General features: G+C 43.6%; 1 protein-coding gene across 1 annotated transcript in view; it reads left to right on the top strand.

Annotated features, from left to right (window-relative positions):
* The window catches only part of LOC146862495 (uncharacterized), a 596,942-nt gene extending 574,619 nt beyond the window's left edge, over positions 1–22,323 (top strand). The window contains exon 20 of the mRNA XM_085641700.1: positions 20,943–22,323. Within this exon, the coding sequence (XP_085497826.1) occupies positions 20,943–21,017 (75 nt within the window). The 3' untranslated portion in view covers positions 21,018–22,323. The remainder of the gene's footprint in view (positions 1–20,942) is intronic.
* Positions 22,324–23,540: the final 1,217 nt, after the last annotated feature.

Genomic DNA, 23,540 nt, shown 5'->3' on the forward strand with positions numbered 1-23,540 from the left:
AGGGAAACTTCTCATGCTTGAACGTCTTGCAGGACTGTGTGGCAAGTTGCAGTGCTTTCCTTTCGAAACATCAAGTTAAATTTGCTTCCTGTACAAACTTGCCATCTCCACGTGTAACTTTCATAGCCTTTACTTTATAAACCCCTCAAGTTCCTCATGAGACTTTTAGCTTTTTTCCACAATTTCTTTCTTCGCTCTTCTCACTTTTAAGCCTTGCTCAGGTCTTCTTGATGATTTGCTTGTGTCATACAAGTTTATTTTCTTACATTCACGTAGTTGACATTCAGTCCCTATGCCTCGAGCATAAAAAAGAAGGTTTTTCAGACTCCTTGTTTTACAATTAAAAGGGATATTCAACAAAGCATATATTCCAGAAATAGTGGCTTTGCAGAAGAAATAGTGGGAGGAGGGAATCTGGCAAGATGGATCTATCAGGAACATTATTCCCGAAGAGATGATGATGAAAAAGCAGGAAAGGAATATTTACAAAAATGCTAATTAACATAATTGACGCTCGAACGAGGGCTATACTTCGATCAACCTATTGAAAGGCCAGAAATAAAGCCGACTAGAGCAGCATACAAGTGTGGGGGGGGGAGTCAAGATAACACCAGAGCGAGATGGGTTCACAGCTACGTTTTTCAAAACAGTAATTGGAGCTTTTAATACCGTTGCTGTGCGGACACAACTTTTCAATTAATTTGGGGAGGATAAGGAGACTTAACCCTCCATGGGGAAAACAGATGTCACCTCAATTCCAAAGTCAAGGAAAGACCAAAGAGACTGCAAATCCTATAGGCCAATAGCCCTCTTGAGCCTAAATGCAAAAATCTGTACTACGGTGATTGCCGACAGGCTGGACAAACATATGCTGAGACTTACTTGTGTAAATCAGTCTTTTTTCATCAGGAACAGTCAGACACATGGTAACGTTAAAAGAGTTACTCACCTGCTAGAGAAAAGGAAATAAGAGAATTCCTTTTTACGTCGGGCATGGAAAAAGTGTTTGGCCTCGTTAGCTGGAGTTTATTGCAAAAACAGGCTTAGCCTGAATACTAGCAAACTATAAAGAACCTATAGCTAGAGTCCTAGTAACTGAGAAGAGATTGGGACTCATCAGACTACAGGGGGGAGGGGGGGGGGGGTTAATGCAGGGATGCCCTCTCTGCCCCACTTTTGTTCTCCCTCTCCATAGAACCTCTGGCAGCCACCATAAGGGAGGACCCGGAGGTCTGCGTTATTAACTTATTAGAACAACATAAACTCTACCTCTTTGCAGATGATGTCCTCGTAATGTTGATCAATACAGATAGCAGCGGCACACCCTCACCCCACCACCACCACCACCACCAATTAGGGCACAGGAGCGTCGCCCCCCACCCTTGCTGCCAGTGCAGCAAAAGTGAAAAGCAAAATGGTAATAAAATGAATTACTGTTTTATTTTTCACTGATCTCAGCCCGAGTAGTGTTTGGGGGCGGGGCTGCTGCTGACTGGCAGCAGAGGAGTGTTGCTCACTCCACCAGTTTACACAGAACAAGTCACTTTAGCCGGCCGTCTTGTGGTGACCAGCCTGATATGTGCAGAGTAAATCTCGCCACCTAGCTGTCTCAGACAGCTGGATGGAGAGCAGGCACAGGCCTCCTGTGCCTGCTGCAGCGTCGATCAGTCCACTCCAGCCAGTCCTGGCGCTGCTGTCATTCTGCTTATCTGCAGCATGAGAGCTGCGTTGGGATTTGCAGAAGGATGTTACCTGAGGCTCTTTGAGGTGCCTGCCGTCGCGTTGATGCCAGAAAAACGGAAAACAAAACACGGGTCAGTACTTTAAAAAAAAAACAATTAATTATCATTTTGCCCCCCCCACTGGGTTTGTCTCTTGGTTTTAAAGCAATATTTAAGAGATTCTGACTCTAACCCACCAACAGAGAAAAGTAAGTAGGCTACAGAATACTTTCCCTTTCAGATGGATAAACACATTTATACAATACTTGGGCATAAATATTACTGCCAGTTTAGAGACTTTGATGAGGGCCAATTGGCTTGACATAAAAGAGAGATATTAAAGAACCAGGACAGATGGAACAAACTAAGAGTTTCTTGGAGTCACTACTCCAAAATTAATATCTTGCCACTTCTCTTATTTCTCTTCTAAATCCTTCCGACTTCCAACCCAAGGATGACATTGTTGGTCTACAGAAACAACTGCATTATGCATGTGAAGGAAGGTAAAGAGGTGTAACGTTTGTAGAGACATCCTGAGGTCACCCATATCAAAAGGTGGACTAGCTTTTGGAAATCTGTGGAGGTACTACCAAGCGGCACACTTATGACACTCCAAACTTGGGCACTAAAAGCCACTCACAAAAAAAGGGTATTTGTGGTTAGAGCAGTCGTGGGAAGACCCATGTTGGATATCCTGAGGCTGCCTAAAAAATCTAGACCTAAAACCCACACACAAGCAACCTACTGTGAGCTCCTTTATGAAAACCTGGGACATAGTAGATAACGTTCTAGACTGGACTATGCAAACAGCAAAACACTACCGAAAAACAAGAAAAGGAGTGAAGAGGTATAGTTAGTCTTGAACTCAGCCTCCTCTGTTAATGCCTTAAAAACAAAGACTCCACTCTCAATTTCAAAAAGATGGTGCTATCCTTACAAAAAGTGACTAGACCCAAGTGACCCGTTAGGTTTCTAGCATGGGAGAAATGTTAAGTTTTCTAAAATAACTCTCACCCACCAAAAGGTCCCTTGGTGGAATGCTTCATCATCGGGTTCTTCCAGCCCCGCTGCGGGACGGGGCATGCTACGACCTACAAATATGCGGGAGCACTTTTAGTGAAGTTAAATAATGTGTTTAGTGTGAGAGTAGAAGTGTCAGAAAATGAGTGAGTCACAAAAAAAACCTGGCTGCATGGAGAAACTTAACTTTAATGCTCCCTATAGCGGGAAACAGCCACTACAATGCAGGCATTACATCGCGATGCCATTACATCGCAGACGTTGTAACGACCGCGTTGTTACCACGCAATGCTATTATTACGCAAGTCATTACATCGACTTACAGTAGATGGCGTGCTAACATTAGAAATAGTATCACTGCCTGCCCGTGGCTCCGTTGAACCACGGGCAGGCAGTCATCCTTGGGTGTGAGAGATGCTGTGATGAATGTTTGACTACAAGCGCTCCTCCCCTCCCGTGAAGCTCATGGGGCCCTAACTTGACAACCTAAATATCGTTTTTTAAGAAAATACCAAGTAGATATTGGATGAATGAATTCTGACATGAATGTCTAGTAGCCTGTAATATTGATTAGGCTGACCACACTAGGTAGTAATCAGAGTGGCTACAGGGATCAACTTCCCAGGTCCTGAAGAGAAGCTTAGGGGTAGGCTTCAAAACATGTAGACCAGAGAGGGATTTGCCCATTATAGCATTTTTTCCTCCTTCTTCCCCCATTTTGACTAATACCAGCTATAGGCAGCATTAAAGTTTTGTTTCTCCACGCAGCCATCCTGCAGCTGGGCGGGAAGAACCTGATGATGAAGCACGCCACCGAGGGACCTATTGGTGGGTGAGGGTTATTTTAGAAACGTAACGTTCCTCCCATGCTAGAAACCTAATGGTTCACTTGGGTCTAGTCACTTTTTGAAAGGATAGCACGGTCTTTTTGAAATTGAGAGTGTTTTTTCACATCAAAACACTAACATCACGACTGCACTGAAGGGACATATATTCCAAAGGTGGAAAGAAGATAAGTGCAGTATACTGGGTGAACTATTTCAGGAATGGATCATTAAATCATTTAAGCTATGTAAACATGAATTTAAAATTATGGAAAACGATAGACTGGGCTATGCACAGCTGCAGCACTAGGCAGTGCACCCCTCAGTGAGGGAATGAGCACTAAGGTAACTGCCAGATTTTGTAAAATACATTCTCAAATGTCTTGAATCTAAAGGTGGCATCTCTGCCATGTACAAGCTATTAAAAGTGGGGCAGAGGTGGGTTCAAATTGGGAGAATTGCCAACAACTCTCATTAAAAATATAAAGACAGCTAGCTGTAAGTTGCCGTCCACAAGAAGTAGTCACAGGCCTTGCATATGTTCTGCTCTCGCTTCAAGTTCAGGATGCGGTTTGCTCCAGAGGCTGCTCCTGTGAGAGGTTAACTTAGTAGTCGAAGTGCTCCAGTAAGTCCAAATTGAGATCTAAATGCAAGCACAACAAAGTGAAACTGGACTCTACCCCATCCCATCACTCTCTATTCACAGAGAAGGCGCAAAGACATTACAGCATCATTCGCTCTCCCTCCAGATATCCGATTGCAGAGAAGATTCCACAATTAATCCTAGTCGCCATGAATTTCCTTGGCCTTCGGTGACACTGCTGCAATTTGGCTCCTTTGAGGATGCCATACTGCAGACATCTGGTGCTTTTTCGTCTCCCTTTAGCACGCCTTTGGGGCCGACGGATCTGCAGAAACCCCTAGTTTGGTTAAAGTCAAAGGATCCTTTCTCTGCACCATCCGACCCCTGTGGCCCAATTACAGGCTCCATACTGACTCAGATGCAGACCCCCCCCCCCCCCACCCCAGTCACCAGCTGAATTCCCTCATCATCATCGTTGGCACAAGAGAAGGATCCGGTTTTGATTCCAGTGTCTGACCCCGTAATGACTTCACCCCAATCCCAACCATCATTGCTGTACAAAATTAATTATGTGCAGCCTGTCACCATACATCCTGACACTGATCCAATGCCTCCACTAGAGTGGGCATGCTATCATAGGTTCTTCTACTTCTTAGCTCTGATTCGGACCAAAACTTCCCACCACCCAGTGACAACGATAGTGGGGATGGAGAATGATCTACTCCCTCATTATGGACAATTTCAACAGGAACTTAGAAGAGGTCTGTGGGCTCAATATTTTCCCTTATTTAGAGTTGAATGTGCCACTTGGACCACCAATGGAAGAAAGTGCATCTTTTTCAGTAGTTGTCCGATGGGTAGCTGAGGTCTTGGAACTTCAACTGCCCTCTATTGAGACTGAGACTAATTTCCTTATGGAAGTCTTATAGCCTGGGCCAGTACCATCTGAGCTCTTGCTCCCTTTCAATGAGGCACTCACTGATACCTTAAGGGGCACCTGGGCAAGAACCTCTTCTTTCCCACTGGTGTATAAGCAGGTAGTCAGATGTCACAGACCAATGCCTGTGGATCCTGATTTTTGCATCAAACATCCTACTCCAGAGAGTCTGGGTGTTCAGGCTTCAACCAACAAGGCAAATCCCAATTAGTTCACCACAACTCCTCAGGATAGGGAGTCTAATGGGATTAAAGTATTTGGAAAACAAATGTTCTCATCTGCTAGCCTAACATGGATCAGTCAATGCAGTCTGCTTATTGGGCAGATATAAACATGCTGTCTGGGACAGGAACAAATATATATTTGTGGCTGTCCCGGAGGACCATACAGACTTGTTGTGTCAGAAAATTCAGGATGGTCAGGAAGCTAAATATGTGATTTGTGCTGCCCTTAATACTACTGATTGTCTGGCCAAGGTGATTGGCACCAAAGTGATGCATGGCCGCCATGCATGAATGCGCTATACAGGATTTTCTGGAGATGTATAGTCCTCTCTCATGGATATGCTTTTCGATGGTTCATGTGTGTTCGCCAAAAACGTTAATTGTTCCTTGAAACGTTTTAAAGACAGTAGAGCCATGTCATGCTCCCTGTGTCTTTTGATTCCTGCCAAACCGTTTCCTCACCAGTTTAGAAAATTCCAAGGCACTCTATGAGGCTGGGGTATAGAAAACATCAGTCTCCCCAGCCACAACTGCCATCACGCCAGTCCTTTTGAGGCCGGGGATGCTGAGCTGGCAGGCAATGTGCAGGGTATCAAGATCACCAGCTCTCTCTGTGTGCGGCAGTAGCCACCAGACTGCTTTATCCTGCCATTAGTGGCACACAACCACCCTTTGGATCTATGGCTTAGCGGCAATGTCCCTTCGTAGAATCGGCTTGGTAGGTTGGTTCTGACCATGGTCAGTTCTCTCATCAAAAGGTTGGCAAAAAGTTTCAAAGCCCCATATTTAGGGAAACTTCAGGAGGAGTACACTTTGACACAAGTCAAGGGTCCAGGTTCTTGGGGCTGCACTTGGGGGTTAAGACTCACTCAGGCAGAGGCCAGCAGAAGGGTCCCGGGCAAATACACTTGGAACTGATTAGCTGGACTTTGGGGGATTTTTGTGTCCCTTTATCCCAAACAGGAGGTCCACCTTATGACACTTGGAGTCCACTTCTTTGTCCTGGGTACAAAAGGGAGAGCAGGTCCAGTCTTCAGTGCTCTTCTCAGGGCACAGATAGTTGGTCCAGTCCTCTTCTGTATTTCCACAGGTCCAGAAGGGGTCTGAAGAGAGAACTGCAAATGCCACATTTATGCCCAGTCCAGGCCTGTGATTGAGGGAAACTCCTGGCCACTCCCTAACCAATACAGTAAAAGTTCCCCGGGGTGACCCTACTCACTTTTGCAGCACTTCCTGTGTGTTTTACAGTAAACTATCTCACAGTGCCCCTCTCTACCTAATCCCAACATGGTGAATCCCTTCTTTCCCTGGTCAGAGCTCCCTGTGCCCACTCAGAGGGACACACCCTCCAAACCAGTTCATGGACATCTCCCAATGGGTTTCGTGCCAAACTGACTAGAAAGACAAAAGGATTGCAGGCCTAGGTGTGAGTTACATCTGCCAGTGATGGGGTATCCTGCTCAAGGAAGAAAGAAACCTCTCCACATTCAAGCCTTTTGTCCATTGTCTGGAACAATACACAGAACACCACAGGAGAGCCATTAAACGTCAGGTGACACTGGCAGAAAGGCACATTTGGCCCTGGCAGGAAAATAACTTTCTAAAAGTGTAATTTTCAAAATTGGTGTATAAATTCTGACTTCTTTACCATGAAGTTGGCTTTTAAATTACTATTAAAATAAGTTATTGAATCATTTTTCTTGCTGCTCGCTCCCAAACTTAAATTAGGCGTTATAGATTGTTTCAATGGAATCCCGTATTTCTATGGGAGGGCCAGCCTTCCTACAGTGAAAAACAACTTGGGGAGAGGGGGGGGGGTGGGGGAGGGGGCTTGTTCATTGCCAGGACATGGCAAACATAAAATATACATGCCCTACTTTTAAATCCTCACACACTCTATTGGTGTAATACTTCATCATCAGATCTAATCCTGGTCCCTAAAAACTAGGATGTGCTCAAACCATAACCCAGGGAGCACTTTGGATAATATCCTGCTGAAGTCTGTTAACATACCTTGTAACACCTAGGTATCCCTTTATTATTGGTTTGCTGGTATAAGTAAAAAAAGGTAAAGGGAGGGATTCCTGTAGATGATCCAACACCCTACATAAAAGTCTAAATGTTCAGCCCTAAGCTGTAGGCCAAAGGGTCCAGGACTTTCTTCAGGAGTAAATCAATTCAGTGCCCCTTATAATGTCAATCTTAATACTTCGTCAACCTAACCACTAATTCAGTCATCACACATATGACATACAAACTTAAATAGCATGCAAAGGGATTGATCGCCCTTTCCTATGATGTATTCCTCTTGGGCCCTTGAAATTTCATTCCGCCAAGGAGAAGAGGCCCAAATAGGTACAAAGGTGACATGACACCCTTGACGGCAGTGTGACTACAGAAACATGTTCCCCACTCCTCCCCTTCCTGCAATTTCAGGGGCCCAAAACGATTGCAAAGTGGGACCCAGGAACACCAATATTAAAGGGATACCAAGGTGTTCTGAGTTTTTTTTAACAGACCCTATAAGGATATTATCCAAAGAGCTCCCTGGGACATAGTTGAGCCCATCTTGGTTTAAGGACTAGGATGAAATCCAATGATGAAGCTTGACACCAATAGGGTGTGTGAGGATCTAACAAACAAATATTGTGTACTTGTGACAACTTAACCCACCCTCATTTTTTAAGATACTTTGTTTTATTTGTTTAGGAGGAGAGGACGTATCCTAAAGTTTTTCCTCTCTTCCCCTTATAGCATTCGAGTGAGCTTTCAGTCTCTCATTTGCTTTATTTCTTACACCACTACCTTTTAAATACCATGAACCCTGCCCAATTGGCATTTAAGGCATACCTTGGGGTGATTTATAAGTACTAAAAAGGAAGATTTAGGCTTGACAAAAGGTTTATGTTACTAGGTCGAAATGGCTGTTTTAAAACTGTAACCCAGGTTGTAGGAGCAGGCCTGGAGACATGTTTTACAATGCTGCTTTAGTGGGTGGCACAATGAGTGCGGCAGCCCACTTATAGCATTTCATTCACAGGTCCCAGGCAGGTGTAGTACCATATACTAGGGACATATAAGTTAATTAAATGTGCTGATTAGGTGAATGCCAATTTAACTATGTTTAGGAGGAGAAGCACACACACTTTACTACTGATTAGCAGGAGTAAAGTTCACAGAGCCCTAAGGCCAGCAAAAATGAGTTCAGCATAGGAAGGCAAACATCTGGGGAAATAATAAACAAAAGATGGTCCTTTGAAAAATCATGATATTTCAACCTCGGTCCTGGATCTTGTAGAGAACAGCTCTGACAATTCTTGACTTTGCAGCCCCCTGCATCCTCATTGTCAACTATACCAGGTGGCATACACAGGGTTTTCAATGGAATCTGAAGTTTCAGTAGGCCCAAAACTATGGAAACCTGTCAGATACCATTCAAATTTCAAAGGAAACTGAACATTATCCGCAGTGGTGTCTACTCAACCACAAAAAGACCAGAGGTAGACCTCTCTCTCTTCCACACCCAGAACTGATGGTGGTGACAGACTTGCCACTGCTGGGTTGGGCAGGTCACCTGGGGTAGGTGGAGATAAGAGGACTCTAGTCTCCGATGGAAGCCAGACTCCATATCAACGTGCTGGAGTTAATAGCCATTTGCTTGGCCTTGAAGGCCTTCCAGCTGCCCATCAGTGGGAGACTGGAGCAGGTTCTCACAGACAAAACCACTGCCATGTGGTATAACAGCAAACAGGGATATGTGGTTTCCTGCAAAAGGCATTCCTTGTAGCGTCCGGGCAGCTTCTTGATCGCAAACCACCTAGCACAGTCATTGAATGGTAGGGCGGACAAGCACATCAGATGGCATCAGGTGGACATTGCATAGCAACTACATCTAGGGGTGGCGGAGGGCATCTTCCGGCATTGGGGAGAACCCTCGCTAGTTTTTTCCATGAGATCTGTCTCTAGTAGATGCATTTATGGTGGAATGAAACTCCGCACTCCTGTACGCTTTCCCACCTCTACCTCTCATGCCCCAAGTTCTGAAAAACAGCAGGAACGACTGGGCCCAAATCATTCAAGTGGCTCTGAATTTGGCCAGGAGACCATGGAACCCAGAGCTTCTGGACATGAGCACCTGTCCTCTGATCCAGGCTGCCAGTTAGGGTGGTATTTCTGTGTCGGCAACAGGGCAGGATCCTCCACTCAAATCTATCCAATCTACACTTCCATGCACAAAGAGTTAGTGGGAGCAGTTGACTACATTTAATTTGCCACTGAAAGTGGTGGATGGCATCGTTGCTGCCAGATGCAAAATACATTTATGCCAGGCAATGGGACAAGTCTATGGCATGGTATGGTAACCACAAGATTGACGCTGTATACCCCACGCTGTCAAATGTTCTTTTGTTTGCTTTTTCTTTGGTTAACCAAGGCCTTGCATTGGGCACTATTAAAGGTTATTTGATGGCCCTTTCGGCCATCCGTCATTGGTTAAATCACCTATTTTTATTAGGTTTATAACAGACTTGACACATGTTTCCCTCTAAAGAATTTGTGATGCAACAGTGGGACTTTAATTTGGTCTTAACGTTTCTCATGTGCATACCCTTCAAGCAGATACATAGCTGCTTGATGCAACTCTTAACTTTGAAGACAATCTTCATTAAGATTTCTTCAGTTTGACGCATGAGTGAGCTACAGGCTCCGTTGCTGCATCTGCCCTACACCATCATTTTTCAGACAACCTGAGGCTCATTACGCAGGCTGCCTTCTTGCCTATAGTTGTGACTCCTTTCTATGTTGGGCAATATATCATGCTGCCAACATTCTTTGCCCCTCTTCACACCTTCAAAGAGGAGAGCCTTTAAAGGCTTTGAGCTTTTATGTTGATCATACCAAGGAACACTGTGTGGACAATCAGCCTTTTGTGGTGTTCTCAGGAGTAAAGAAAAGAAAGATTGTGCAGAAGACCCTGTCCAGGTGGATAGTCTTCTGCATTAAGAACTGCTACGCACTGGCCAAGCATCAGTCACCAGAGGGTCTAAACCCTCTGCACCAGGGCTAAGGATGCTACCACTGCGTTGGCACAGGAATTGCCTTTCTTTGACTTTGGCTTTGGCTTTAACATGGGTGTCTGTGTTTATGTTAATGAAACACTACTGCCTTGACAGTCAGGTCTGACAGGAAGGACATTTCACTGCTCGGTCCTGCACCTATGTGTAGTCTAAGTCCACTCCACAGACTCTCTACCTGAGGAAGTACTGTTTTGGTTTCTATTCTAATGTGAGAAATCTGTGGTTACAGTTATCCAGCAGATGAACATGTTACTTATCCTTTTGTAACAGTCTTTCTGGTGAATACTCTATCCAAATACAGATCCCTCACTGCCTTCCCACCTCCTCGCTCTGTGTAGAGGCATGTTTTTTAACCTCCAAAAAGTTTCCACGTTAAGAATCTGCACACTGGTATTACTAATTGCTCATGCCCTCTGGTCTGAGCGTGTGGAAAGAGACAAGAAAGATACTACATTCAGCTCATCAGGTGGCGCTTATATGCAGTTCAGCTCCATCACTTCACCGGCGGTAGAGTCAACAGGCAGAAGCATTGCTAAAGAAAGGTATTTCAGTTCCAGTCTGGCACCCGAGATTTATCCTACGGTGAGGATGTGTGGCTAATTAGAGTATCCACCAGAAAGACCACTGCTGAAGGAAGTAACTTGTCCCTACAAGGCCTTTGGAGGCAGGGTCACTACATCCAATCTCAGCTGGACAAGTGTGCATCCAAGGAACCTAATGGAGCCGTATGGAAGCAGCCTGACCTAGTGGCATAGCAAGGGAGGGTCGGTCCGCTCTTACATGCGGCTGTCGCGGGGCGACAAAGCAGGGATTACCAGCATACAGACAACCCCCTGACCTGCGACCGTCGCGGGGTGGCAAAAGCATGGACCGCCACGAGCGGCCAAATGTCTAGCTATGCAATTGGCTTGACCACAGCCAACCCCAAAGGGACCAGTGTGCACCCAAAGGCCCATTATACATTTAAATAAGGTGATGAAATGATTTGTGACTCACAAACTTATGGAAATTTGTGGCAACTTGTGAGCCGGGTAATTTGGGACAAGAATAGACAAGGCAGGATTGAGGCCTTCCAAAGCAGTTGGGCCTGCGGACACCCAAGCGGCTGAAGACCCACGGACTACTGCTGCCTAAGCCGCTCTTTCCTCCACCACCTCTCCATCTCAAAACAGTGACAAGAGAAAGTTTATAAATTACTGTTGTGCGACCCCTTTTTGCCATTCGAGCTTGCCCAAAACCAGAGCAATTCTCAACACTATCAGGCTTGCTCAATGACTGGGAACAGAGTCCACTGAGTACTGGAACCATCACCTGAAACCCAGCTCTTCATCCCCCAAGCCTGGCTCACTGACTGGGCTGCTGAAAGCTTCAGCATAACTCCTTCACTCCTTTTCTATTTTTAAGCCTTTCCAGTTTTGCACAAGAGCAGGTAATATGTTAGAAGGCCCATCTCTTGGCTCCGCGTCACACCAACATTCAGCCAGAAGGTTGACTCCAGTCTGAACATTGCAATGCATGGTGGGACTCTGATTACTATATGGGCAGAAGAACCACTCTTTAGGTATGCAGTATGCCATTATTATGTATTATGAGTAGCAGACATTGGAGTTTCACTCTTAATCAAAAACGTGTTATAAATCACAAAAACGTTATTCCTTGAGAAGCATATCTTACTTTTTAATTCACATCTAAGGACTTTGCTTAGAGTTTGGCAGAACAGGGCATCCACCAAAAAGTGGCAGCTATTCCCTCCACCGTACTTAAAGCACCAGTGAAATCAATTCACTCTTAGTATGGCAGACCAGACATCTGCCTCTTTTGGACGGGTGTCCTGCATCTGCCTAACTCAAAATAAGGCCCCATATCTTGTTTAAGTCACAACTACTCATAGTAAATGCTTTGTGGATCACATATACAGGAGCGAGTCTGAGCTTCTCGTAGAAAATGCTTTGGAAATCGGACCCTTCAAATTTCTTTCATGGTGGAAAGCTCTGCATATAGAAATATAATGAGAATGTGATTTTGCTTATTTGTTTTATTCAATTCCTCATTGTGAAAATATTTTTCCCTTAGAGGAACCGCCTCCACCATTCCAATCTCTAATTTGATATAGGGGTGTTTTCTCTTATTCTCACCCCGAAACACTTTTTTACTTTAGTTGAATATATGAATACCTGATCACCTACTTTTGCTTGTGAGCTCACAATATGCCAACAAAACCCAAGCCCTAAATGTTACCAAGCATTGGCATAGCCAATAAGTCTTGCCTTTGGGACCTTCTAAGTGTCTAGCCATGTACCTTTCATGCAGTTCTGTGCAATTGAAATGTTTAATTGTTAAAAGAAAAAGGATATCATCCTTCTCTAGCAGTATTCAGTATGGCAATTGTAGGGCCAGCTTTAGCATTTTATGAAAATTATTCTAAACAGAGCTGGCGACTTTGGAGCTGGGGAATTGTGTTGGATTCCCGACGTTTACACAACATCCTGTGATTCTGTGCAAATCAATTACTCTACCCATGCATAAAACATAAAGCTAACCTCTCGCATGACATTTTAAGTCAAATTTAGGAAGAGGAGCAGGTTTTGTTAGGACACCCATGACTTTAAGCAAGTGAAGGTCTTACCATGTAATTGGTTGCATGCATTTAAGAGCATGTGTGACTTGCAAATCAGTAATTGCTTTGCCTTTCCCAAGCTCCACCACAATTTTCTGTTGTCACAGTTAAGTAATTTATGATGTATCACTAATTTTAATCTCGTGTAACATTTGAAAGTAAGATGCAAATTAATAATGCTACATGTTTTCATAATGGCACTCGGAAGTGAAGAGATCAAGAAACGTCTAGTTAAACACAACGAAAGCAAAGTGTACATAGCCAATATGTTTCACTTTTAGTACCTTACGAGTACTTAGCTATGCAGCACATTATCCTGAGTGCTACAACATGTCCTGTTACTTTACGTGCCACTGGTGAATTGCCACACACACCCATCAACCTCAGCAATCCAAGAGCAATTGGCATAATCAATTTTTATTTTTTGAAAGCCATTTGTTATGAAGTGGAGTGGATAAATGTCATGTGGAGTGGAATTTTGTGGGTTGTATTGGAATTGTGTGGCGTGGAATTGTGTGGTGTTGAGGGAATTTTGAGGATAGTAATTATGTGATACTGAGTGTACTTGAATTATGTGGAGTGGGATTGTGTAACGTGGAATTATGTGCAGGGGTATTGTGTGTTGTGGAATGGTATGTAGTGGAGTGAAATTATGTGGTGTAGTGTGGTGTTGAAATTTGTGGCATGATGTAAAATTGTGTGGTGTGGATTGGATATATGTGGTGTGGATTGGATATATGTGGTATGGATTGGAAGTGTGTTGTGGAGTGGAATTATGTGTGGTTTTGTTTGGAATGGAATTGTATGGAGTTGAATTGTGTGGTGTGGAACTGTGGAGTATAGTGAAATTATGCTGAGTGGAATTATGTGGCATGGTGTGGAGTATATTTGTGTATTGTTATGTGGCATTGAGTGGATTTATGTGCGGGGTATTTATGCAACAGAATAATCAATCTATCTTTGCATAAAACCTTCCGCTGGGTAGCAGCATAAGGCACAACGTTTTTGTAAGTTTTGATCAGTGTGACGTCGAAACAAGTGAAATCTGCAGATAATGCAGCAGAAGATAGATTATGTGGTAGGGCAGCAAATATATAATTATGCAGAAAACGCAGTTGCTGCACATCACATAATCACAGTGGCTGCACAATTCACGACATAGACATCATGGTCAGCGAAATGAAGTTGCAAACAAGTTTGGAGAAAATAAAACCTGGCTAATTTAGCCCGCTTTCCTAGTTTGATTGCCGGTTCCCGTCTTGCTAAGGTGACTTTGGCTACAGGCCTGAGCGACATACAGCAGTTCTGAAAATAAGGAGCATTTTGCCAAAAGCAAACAAGAGACAGAGGGATACTGACGGCATTTGAGGACTTGGAGAGCTAAAGAAATAAGCATTTGCAATGCAAGAGGTCTCGCATTTACGCAAGTTTAAGCTATTGGCATTGTAAATGACAATGCCTTTTATTTATGTTTTAAAAACAAAAATAAAAGGCATTGTTATTAGCAATGTTAAAAATGCATGGCTAAACTTGTAAGGTCCCAAATGCGAGACCAATTGGCTATGCCAATTCTTCTTTAACAAAGGTGTAGCTAGGGATCCTTAAGTTTGTGTAAAAGTTGTAAGGAATCTCTGCAGAGAAGCATTTAAAAAAGGTGAACGTGCGGGTGCACCGAGGCAGGCCGACAAACAGGCTCGCAGCCAAGTAAGTTGGCAAAGGTACGTTTTATAGTCTGGATTGACAGCGCACCTGTCACCAGACTTGTGAGGACCAACATGATTGGGGCTTTAGCTCTGCCCATGTGTTGAGTCAGGAGTACATGTTTTACAAGATGACGGGTTTACAGGTGTTTATCCCCAATGAATGCATCAGGACATGAGCGCTCTGAGTTGAGTGCTGTTAGTGCTTCCGGTTTCCAGTGTGATATGGGTGCATCTACCTTTCCTTAATCGGAGTGGAGTGCAAAGCAGTAATGATGGGCACCATCTCCACGGTCTTCTGCCCACCTCATGCACTTACCTCTGAGGAGCTCAGACACTATGCCACCAGTTTGGCATGGGTATCCCAATTCTTCCTGTATGTCAACCCCAATTTTGGCATCTCCCACTCCCAGCAAAGCCTTTTTCTTTTTCGCGGGCATGTTTGTCTCTAGAAGCAGCTTCAAGTCCTCGTGAAGTATTGCTATTGAGAGGAGGGCCAAGAAGTGAATGCACTGAACAATGTTTAAGAGCACCTACCAAACTGGCATGCACATATGAGTAATTCAGTATTCAGAGTGGGAGTGCAGTGCGGTAGAAGTCTGTGTGCTCATCTGAGATTCTGACATCACATCGGTCAGTGGATTGACAGATTAATTGTAACATCATGGCACGTCAGACGCTACCTGGGAGTCCCGAAGGTTGTGCTTGTCATGTCAGTTTTAGAATTCGCACAGTAAACACAAATGTTCGTTTTTTACATCTTTAGTTTAAAAAAAGACTTCATGCTTGTCACCAGTTTCTATAGATTACACAAGAGCAACACGTTAAACTCACCTTCAGAGATGGCATTTATATTCTCTAGAGCACTTTGGGCGGATTTAAAGGGGAAAACCCCTGTTAATCTGACAATGTTGTTAAACCTCCCGATGTTCAGCACGCTCTCCTCCACCTGGAAACAAAAAATGCTAATGAACATAGAGCGTACATCCATCCTCTAACCCATCCGTGCGCTCTACAAATACCTGCAAACAAACAACATAACAGTACGCCTACAACAGTAACCGTATATTCAATCTAGTTGTCAAATATACTAGACCTGAAATAATTATAACTACGCCCGAATAAATGAGAATATTGTGCTTCCCCTTGACACGCAATTGTTGATAATGAGTACGCCAATTTAGGCAAATAAAAGTCACGGGCGAGGGGGATAACCCTAACTTTACAACAGACTAGGGTGCATTAGAGGGACCTACGTGCATGCGTTATGAACCTTTGTTTACAATAAAATATGGTGCATGAGTTAAGTTTTATAAAGCGTGTTTTACTAATCAGTGTGCAGCATTTCGGAAACTAGAAAATAATGTCTAAAAGTGACCATAAACTAAAAGGATGTTAGTGTAGAAAAAACAGGAAATAAAGCAGATTGGAAAGATGATCACGGCAATGGGAGCGCACACAGAGGGTCTTACAGTTATATTTAAAGGGGTCAATAACAACAAGCATCGATCTCTTCGCTTTATGGGGCCATGTGCTTCACGCTAATTAGAAACACATGGCCCCATAAAGATAAGAAAGTGCTTTGCGACAGCAGCAAAGCAGGCGACCCAGTCGGATCGGAGGCGAAAGGACGTCCACAAAAAACCCTAATTTCCAATGGCAGGCCACCGTTTAGCATACGGTAACGCCAGCCAATGGAAATAAGGGGCGGGGCTTAAAACCCTTTTCTGAAATTCCTCTCTCACAAAATTTTTCGCCAGCGAGCAGCGCATGCACATACACTGCAACGCAGGCAAGACCTAAAAACGATTGTTTGGTAATGTAAGGACCAGTAGGGCAAGTGGCATTTACAGAGTGGACAATGACGGAGTTGATGTATTTAATTTAGAGGATGTGGTGATACATCTAGAGCTGCCAATTTGTGCTACATGCGACCTTCAGGCATTAATGCATAAAAAAACAAGCATTTGCAATTCATAGGTCTCACATTTACGTGAGTTTAAGCTATTGGCATTGTAAATGACAATGCCTATTTTTGTTTTTTAAAACGTAAATAAAAGGCATTGTCATTTACAATGCCAATACTTTAAACTCGCGTAAATGTGAGACCTATTGCATTGCAAATACTTGTTTAAGTTGAAAACAGAGCGTGGCGCCGCTTCAAGGACACCGCGCTCGGTTTCTTTTTTTTTTCTTTTTTAAACTTCAACACTGAGTGCGATGTCCTTGAAGTGGGTGCCGCACTCCGTGTTAAAGTTCAAAATTAAAAAAAAGAAACCGAGCGCAGTGTCCTTGAAGCGGCACCACGCTCAGTTTTATGTCCGTGAAGCGGGCACCGCGCTCACTATAAAAGGGAGAAAGAAAAAAAATTTCAACAGAGCGCGGTGTCCCAAAAGTGGACGCTGCGCTAAATATTAAAATAAATAAATAAACCGAGCGCGGTGTCCCTAAAGCGGGCGCCGCGTTCAGGATACAAAAATAAATAGCTGCCATTGTCAGGGCGCCGCGTTCAGGATACAAATACAAAAAAAATTGCCGCCATTGTCCCCATAATTGCACATAAACAAAATAGTGCTCACCCCCTAGATAAAGCCGACCATGTATGTGAGCAAAGTAAAAGATCCATTCGTCATGGGCGGCCACAAATGGAGACAGGGCTGTTACAAGGAGGGACTAACAAGCCTCATAATGAAGCGGAAGCCAGCATTTACCAAGGACAATGACACCAGCCAATCAAAAATATTGGCGGAGAGAAGGCGAGGCTTACACAGCATACTCAACTACTGCATGCCTCGCAGAGCTAGCAGCACATGCGCGCTGCCACTAGGCTCGACCTAAAGACTTCAGAGGATGTTTTTTATGAGGTGAACCCATACACTACGTATGAGGTGGCCATGTTCACTTTTTCCCCTGTGCTAGTTCTCGGTTACTTTTGTAGTGGTTAGGCAGGAATACTTGCTGTCTCGCTTGTCACAGTGGATGGATTTTGAGATGTATGTTTTTTAACTTTATAAATACACCCTAAACTCAAAATAGGGAGGACATTAGGGGCGGATGGAGAAAGCCCAGTGGCCTCTTATTGTGGTCTTTGCAAATCGCTGTATTTTTTAAAGAACAATTGAAAAAATATAATACCAAAACGAGCAGAGGTTAAACTCTTAGACCGAAGAGAGCCCTTTATTTCCTTTCCAGCAGTCTATATTACTTGTTGTATCCTGTGTAAAAACACCAATCAACCTGAAATTAAAACAAAAGACAGAGAACCATGAAAAGGTTGTTAGCGGTTATTGCTCTGCAGATAACCTTACCAGTTAAGACCCCTCTGCCCCAGTACGCTTAACTTGGTTACTCGGTGTGCCTTTTTTGTACAGAAACATGGTTTGCCCACAGGAAATTTGGCTGCTGTCGGTTTTACAGGAGAGACTCATTGACACTTACTTGCCACAAACGCACATAAAGTGTGCATATGGCTCTGCGCAGCTGCGATGCCTGATATTCAGGTGCCTCTGTGGGGCGAATGTGTGCACAGAGACTCTGAAAGTTGCCAAGCATAACCTGAGATAAATGAAGAGGCAAGAACACAGGTCCGTGCACTATTATTCAAGTGGGTTGGGCGGTGGAAGGAGAGGGTCTGTGGGGGGACACCCCAGAGGCCTAGCATGTACCTACTGAGGTCACAGAGAAGCCCAGCCCTGTCTGCGTCTGGCACTTCAAGAGGGAAGGAAGAGTGGAGCAAAAGAGCTGCCGCCTGAGATGAAAGCAGTGAATTGTGGCTACTACAGAGACGGTATTAGAAATTATCATTTAAACCGAGAAGTGTCAGAGTATACGGTACATTTTTCAAAGACAATGAAAACATACGGTATTAAAAGCCCAGCTGGCCTTTGCAGCGTACTTGAGCTAAAACCAAAACGCCTTAGCATTAGAAGGATTACATGGAACAAGTCGCAATATAAAGATTGTATTAAAGTATTGTACATCAGTGTTGCTTGGAAACAAACTCCGGCATGGAAATGGTTAAAGCTGGGTTGAGACTGGAGGGGTTCAGCATGGCAAGCTGCAACGGGCAGTGGGAAGCAATATTTGAGTTCTAATTTGAACCAAAGAGTACCTGAGGTTTTTGCCAGTGAAAGTTGATTACTGTTGCAGCCTATGTGCTGAGCTCAGTAGTTGTGGGCCACGGGAATGAGGGTGTGGGCCCCCTGTCTCGTTCACAGTTAAAACTGCTCCTGCAATTCGTCCCTGTAACGTGGCTGGAAGGGTCAGGTAGAGGCAAGCTGTTACTTCAGTACCTACTACTAGGACCACTCTGGTGTACTAGATCTCGCACAGCACTTGGGAAGCGATTCTGACTCTGTGTTTAATATGAATCTATTTTAAAGACTTAATGGGTGTCCAACAGTAGGAATCACCAACTTGCATTAAGACAGGACAATGAACTTTCAGACTGTTGCGCATGCATTGTAGGCCAACAGGCGAGGTATTGTAGAAGCATGACGCAGGTCAAATCCACTTTGTGCCCCTTCCCTGTTCATTACCAGTTAAAACATTGGAAACCACACAAATATACATGTGGGGGTAAGAGGGGATAGACACAATGGCAAATTCGGTAAGACCATCAACCTAGCCAACAGATGCTCACATTGTGCTTTAATAGACGTCGTTGCAAAACTAGTTACTGAACAATGTTCACTTCAAGATGCAATACAGTGAGGAATCAAATGCGACGCCAACGTGTCTGGCTTAACAGAACAGATATGAGGGCAGGCTGAAATAGATGGGATGGGGGTGGGTAGGGTGTAAGATGAAACTAGGTCAGGGATTAAAGTGTGGACCGTAAATACAAAAAATAGAAAGTCAGGAGGACCTACCTGGTCGGTGAGTGGGATCGACGAGAGAGTGTGCCTGCACTCAAAATGCAGCAGAGCACCCCTCTTGCAGCAGCTCCGATCGGAGCACAACAGATGGCTGTTTCCGACTACAGCCAAAAGAAATTAAAGGAGTGTATCTTAAAGTGACAAAGATTCTAAAAGGGGTCGCACAAAGCAAGCAGCACAAGGGTGGAGAAGGAGGGGTCTAGCTGCGAAATGGGAGGGTGTTGTGCTGTGGTGCATTGATGTGTAAAAAGCCAAATTAAATAAACTCTTAAACCACGAGCTTGGTACGGAAAATATACGAAACACACCATCTGTTTGAAAGTAAAAATGCCACAACAGATGTGATCATAATAATTTAAAAAAAAAAATAAATACTAAACAAGACAAGATACGCGCAAAGTGCGTGGTTGTCATGGAACAAAAACGAGCAACTGGCAAGCGACAAAAAAAGAAAGAGTCTTCATAGAGTATCAGAAATATCTGTAAGAGTAAGAGCACACTTAACAGGGGCAGTCTGTATTGGAGAGTCCAAAAGGAGGGACTAGTAAGCTATTGAACCAAACAAAAGCCTGAATTTATGCAGGACAGAAAGCGGAACCAATTAAAAAGATGGGCGTTGTTCGAAGCCCATATTTTAGAAACCGCATGTCTCGAAAGAACAGCGCATGCTCAGCCAGGTGAGACACAAAAAGGCAAACTCCACATTCAAAAATGTAATTTCCAGGGATAAGAGTCCAACTGTCCTGAAAAATCAGGATATGCGAAATACTTTTGCATTTTTTTTAGTGCAAAAACATTTGATACCGTGTCTCTTTCTGAGTAGCGTCAACTATTGCTTGCATGCTGAGAAAAAATCAAGTATTCCGTTTTCCTTAACTATACAGAATTATAAGTGTATTTCACATTTCTTCTATTGATTGGCCAATCTGCCCGGAATTTAACCAATGGATTTATATGTGTATAGATTTTTTTTAGTCTAGGAATATTTGGTTGTGTCCACTTTCAGTCGAAGCGTGCATTTCCCTTGAAGAGAAGACATTGGATTGTTGCAGCAGAGACCAATTGTTTTTCATTAAAAGGAGGCAGATTCATTTTTTGGTATTCCTTGAATGAATTAAGGCATTCTGCATGAGGTCTGACTGACAGCAATTTTACATGTGGCTTTTTTGGTTTCTACTCTCTCAGCTACATTTCCTTCCACATCTATTTCCTTTTCAAGTAGATTCTCCAAATACAAATATTGTTTGGGGTTGTAAACAGAATGGTTCTATCTGGTGCAAAGTTGATTTACCATAATGTGTTTGTTGTCATAGAACAAGAGTATAAAGTTTTACTGATTTTATAATGTTTGCTTTTCTTCGCAGGGCAAGGCATATGGACAAATGCTATTGGACTTTAAGATAAAGAATGTTCCCGATTTAAAATCATTAGTAGAATAAGAAATAAAATTACCTCCTCAGCTGCTACATTGTGCTCCCACTTGAAAGAACCATTTGTCCAACATGAAGTATCGAAATTAGGATCAACAGCTAAATGACAGCTCTTTCACGTTCACTGTACTTGGGAAACATTCAGGGTGTAGAGAATGATGCATGCGATTGGTTTGGGATGGCTTCATCACATTTTTGTTTTGAGATGTACGTTGATCTTAATAACATGTATTTATATGTGTATTCATATATAAACATATATCTATGTGTTCAGCCCAACACAATAATTTTACAACCATCACTGAAAATGACCCATGGGTGAAACGTTAATTATTGTCTCACTTTTACTTCCAGGCAGTCTTGGATGGTACAAAATGTGGATTTTTTGTTTGTATACATTTACTATTCTTTCTGCTCACATGTCTCTATTTTCAAAACATATTTTGAATTGTGCTAAATGGTGGTGGGCAATGACTCTTCAGGGTTATGTATGTGCTACATTCAGTTTTAAGATTGTTCAGTTTGTATGTTTCCAAGCAGGAGGTTTCGGCCTCATGAAGTCGTTTTTCCTGGAATGGGGACGCTACCGCAAGATATGAAAAAAAAGATGTTAAAGATGATTACTTGTTTACCTTAGTAACGCAAAATTGGTACCATAGCTGTCAAGGTACGATCACAAACTAAATCATGTTACAAAACAGAGTCCCTGTGGTGCTAATAAACTTAGGGTTTGAGCCTTACTGTGGTGAAACTTTGGAGCTTGATCTCATGTTACAGTAATACAAACTCTCAAAGAGTGTGGGCGTTGTAGTTTTAGCGGGCAACTAATTTGTTTTCCAATATCAACAAGTCGTAACCACAATAATGTAGCAATATATATTGGATGCTTACATTCTTTCTACCTCACAATACCACAGTATGCCTTCCACCTGGCCACGGTACAACTAAACATAGAAAACTTTGGATGTTATCTTGTGTACATAGTAAAATAACAGCAACAATTATTTAATTGGCCTTTGTTATTAAACGTTTTTAACATTTTTGTTTCATTTTAACCAGACTAAAATACCAATTTATAGTTGCACACAGAGTATCCAAATGATAATATGGCTTAAATGCATGATTGTTGTTTGCCAAAGGTCTTCCTGTAACTTTTTGAGTGAGGGTTTGCGAGGATTAAACTGACAACTATTGTGTTTAATAGTTACAACCGACTAATTGTATATTCCTCTTCCATTTTAATATTGTCTAATTTTTACACTTGATTACTTTTGTACAGCTTGATTTCACAATGGAATAAACATTTTTAAAAAGTGTTGTTTTTTCTTTTTTAAGTTAAGAATCTTTTTAGCAAATAGGTTATTTTGCTTGATTACTGTAGTATTGTTTGATACGGGTGCTGTACATGTGGTGCATTCTTTTTTAGGTCTCGCCTAGGGTGCGCATATGCGTTGCTCTAGGAGATGACCTTTAGAAATCGGTCTGCTCCTTTTCAAGCACACTCGTGCTTGTGCTGGCATCCACCTTACGGGAGCGAGCAGCGGCGCGCATGCTAATTGAAAACATATGGCTCTCGCACCGCCGCTGCTCGCTCCCGCAAGGCGGAGGCCAGCACAAGCATGAGTGCTTCAAAACAGCTGCTGCTTGTTTGAGTTTCAGCAGGCAGACACAGCACACCTCCTCCACTTGGGATCAAGTTACTGCGGCCACGTTATTAAACACAGCGCGGGCTGCACTTTTTTTTCATTCCCCCTCACTCTCTCTTTCGCTCGCACTCTCTCTCTCTTGCTCTCTCTTTCGCTTGCACTTTTACTCTCTTTCGCTCACTCGCACTCTCTCTCGCACTCTCTCTCTCTTTCAAGGCAGATTACTTTTTTAAAGAAAAAATATATATATTATACATACAGATAAGGGATTTTTGCTGGACCGTTTGCCCACTGGTCTATTCACTTGTCAATCATACTTCACTTCTGCCCGTCCGAGCATGCAGCATGGGGCAATGATAACCCCACATCAGCCACGGGGTCTCCACTGTGAGGGACAGCAGCTTGTTTCTGGGCTTGTGCCCTTCCAGCTACAAAGAGGGCACCTCAGAGCCCGGCTGCTGCTCTGCCCCACAGTTTCGTCTTCCGTAAGAATGACCTCAGACTGAAGCTAGTCACTGCCTGCTCCCCAGCTGCTCTTCACTGCTGCTGCGGCTGTGTGTGCTTCCCATTTCCCACATACTTGCTGCTCACCCACCCAGAGACACTCGGCCATGTGCTGGAACCTCGGCGGCGCAGGACTCCTGGGGCCCAGCAGGTCTGCGCCACCCTTGTCGCTGTCTACCGCTGGTGCGTGCATGGGCCCCACCCGCTCCCGTATTGGTCACTTCCTAACCAGAGCTGGGCTGTTGTCAGAAGCATGTATGCTCTACACAAGAACCAGGTGGCTGCTGCAAAGATTTTGCGCACTGCACAGGCCCCCTCTGGCCTCTCATTTTCTTTTTTTCTCCCACGCCAGGGATGCTCAATTATTTATCGAGTTTTTTTT

The sequence above is a fragment of the Triturus cristatus genome, chromosome 2_2 (assembly GCF_964204655.1).
Source record: "Triturus cristatus chromosome 2_2, aTriCri1.1, whole genome shotgun sequence".
NCBI classification, from domain to species: Eukaryota; Metazoa; Chordata; class Amphibia; order Caudata; family Salamandridae; genus Triturus; species Triturus cristatus.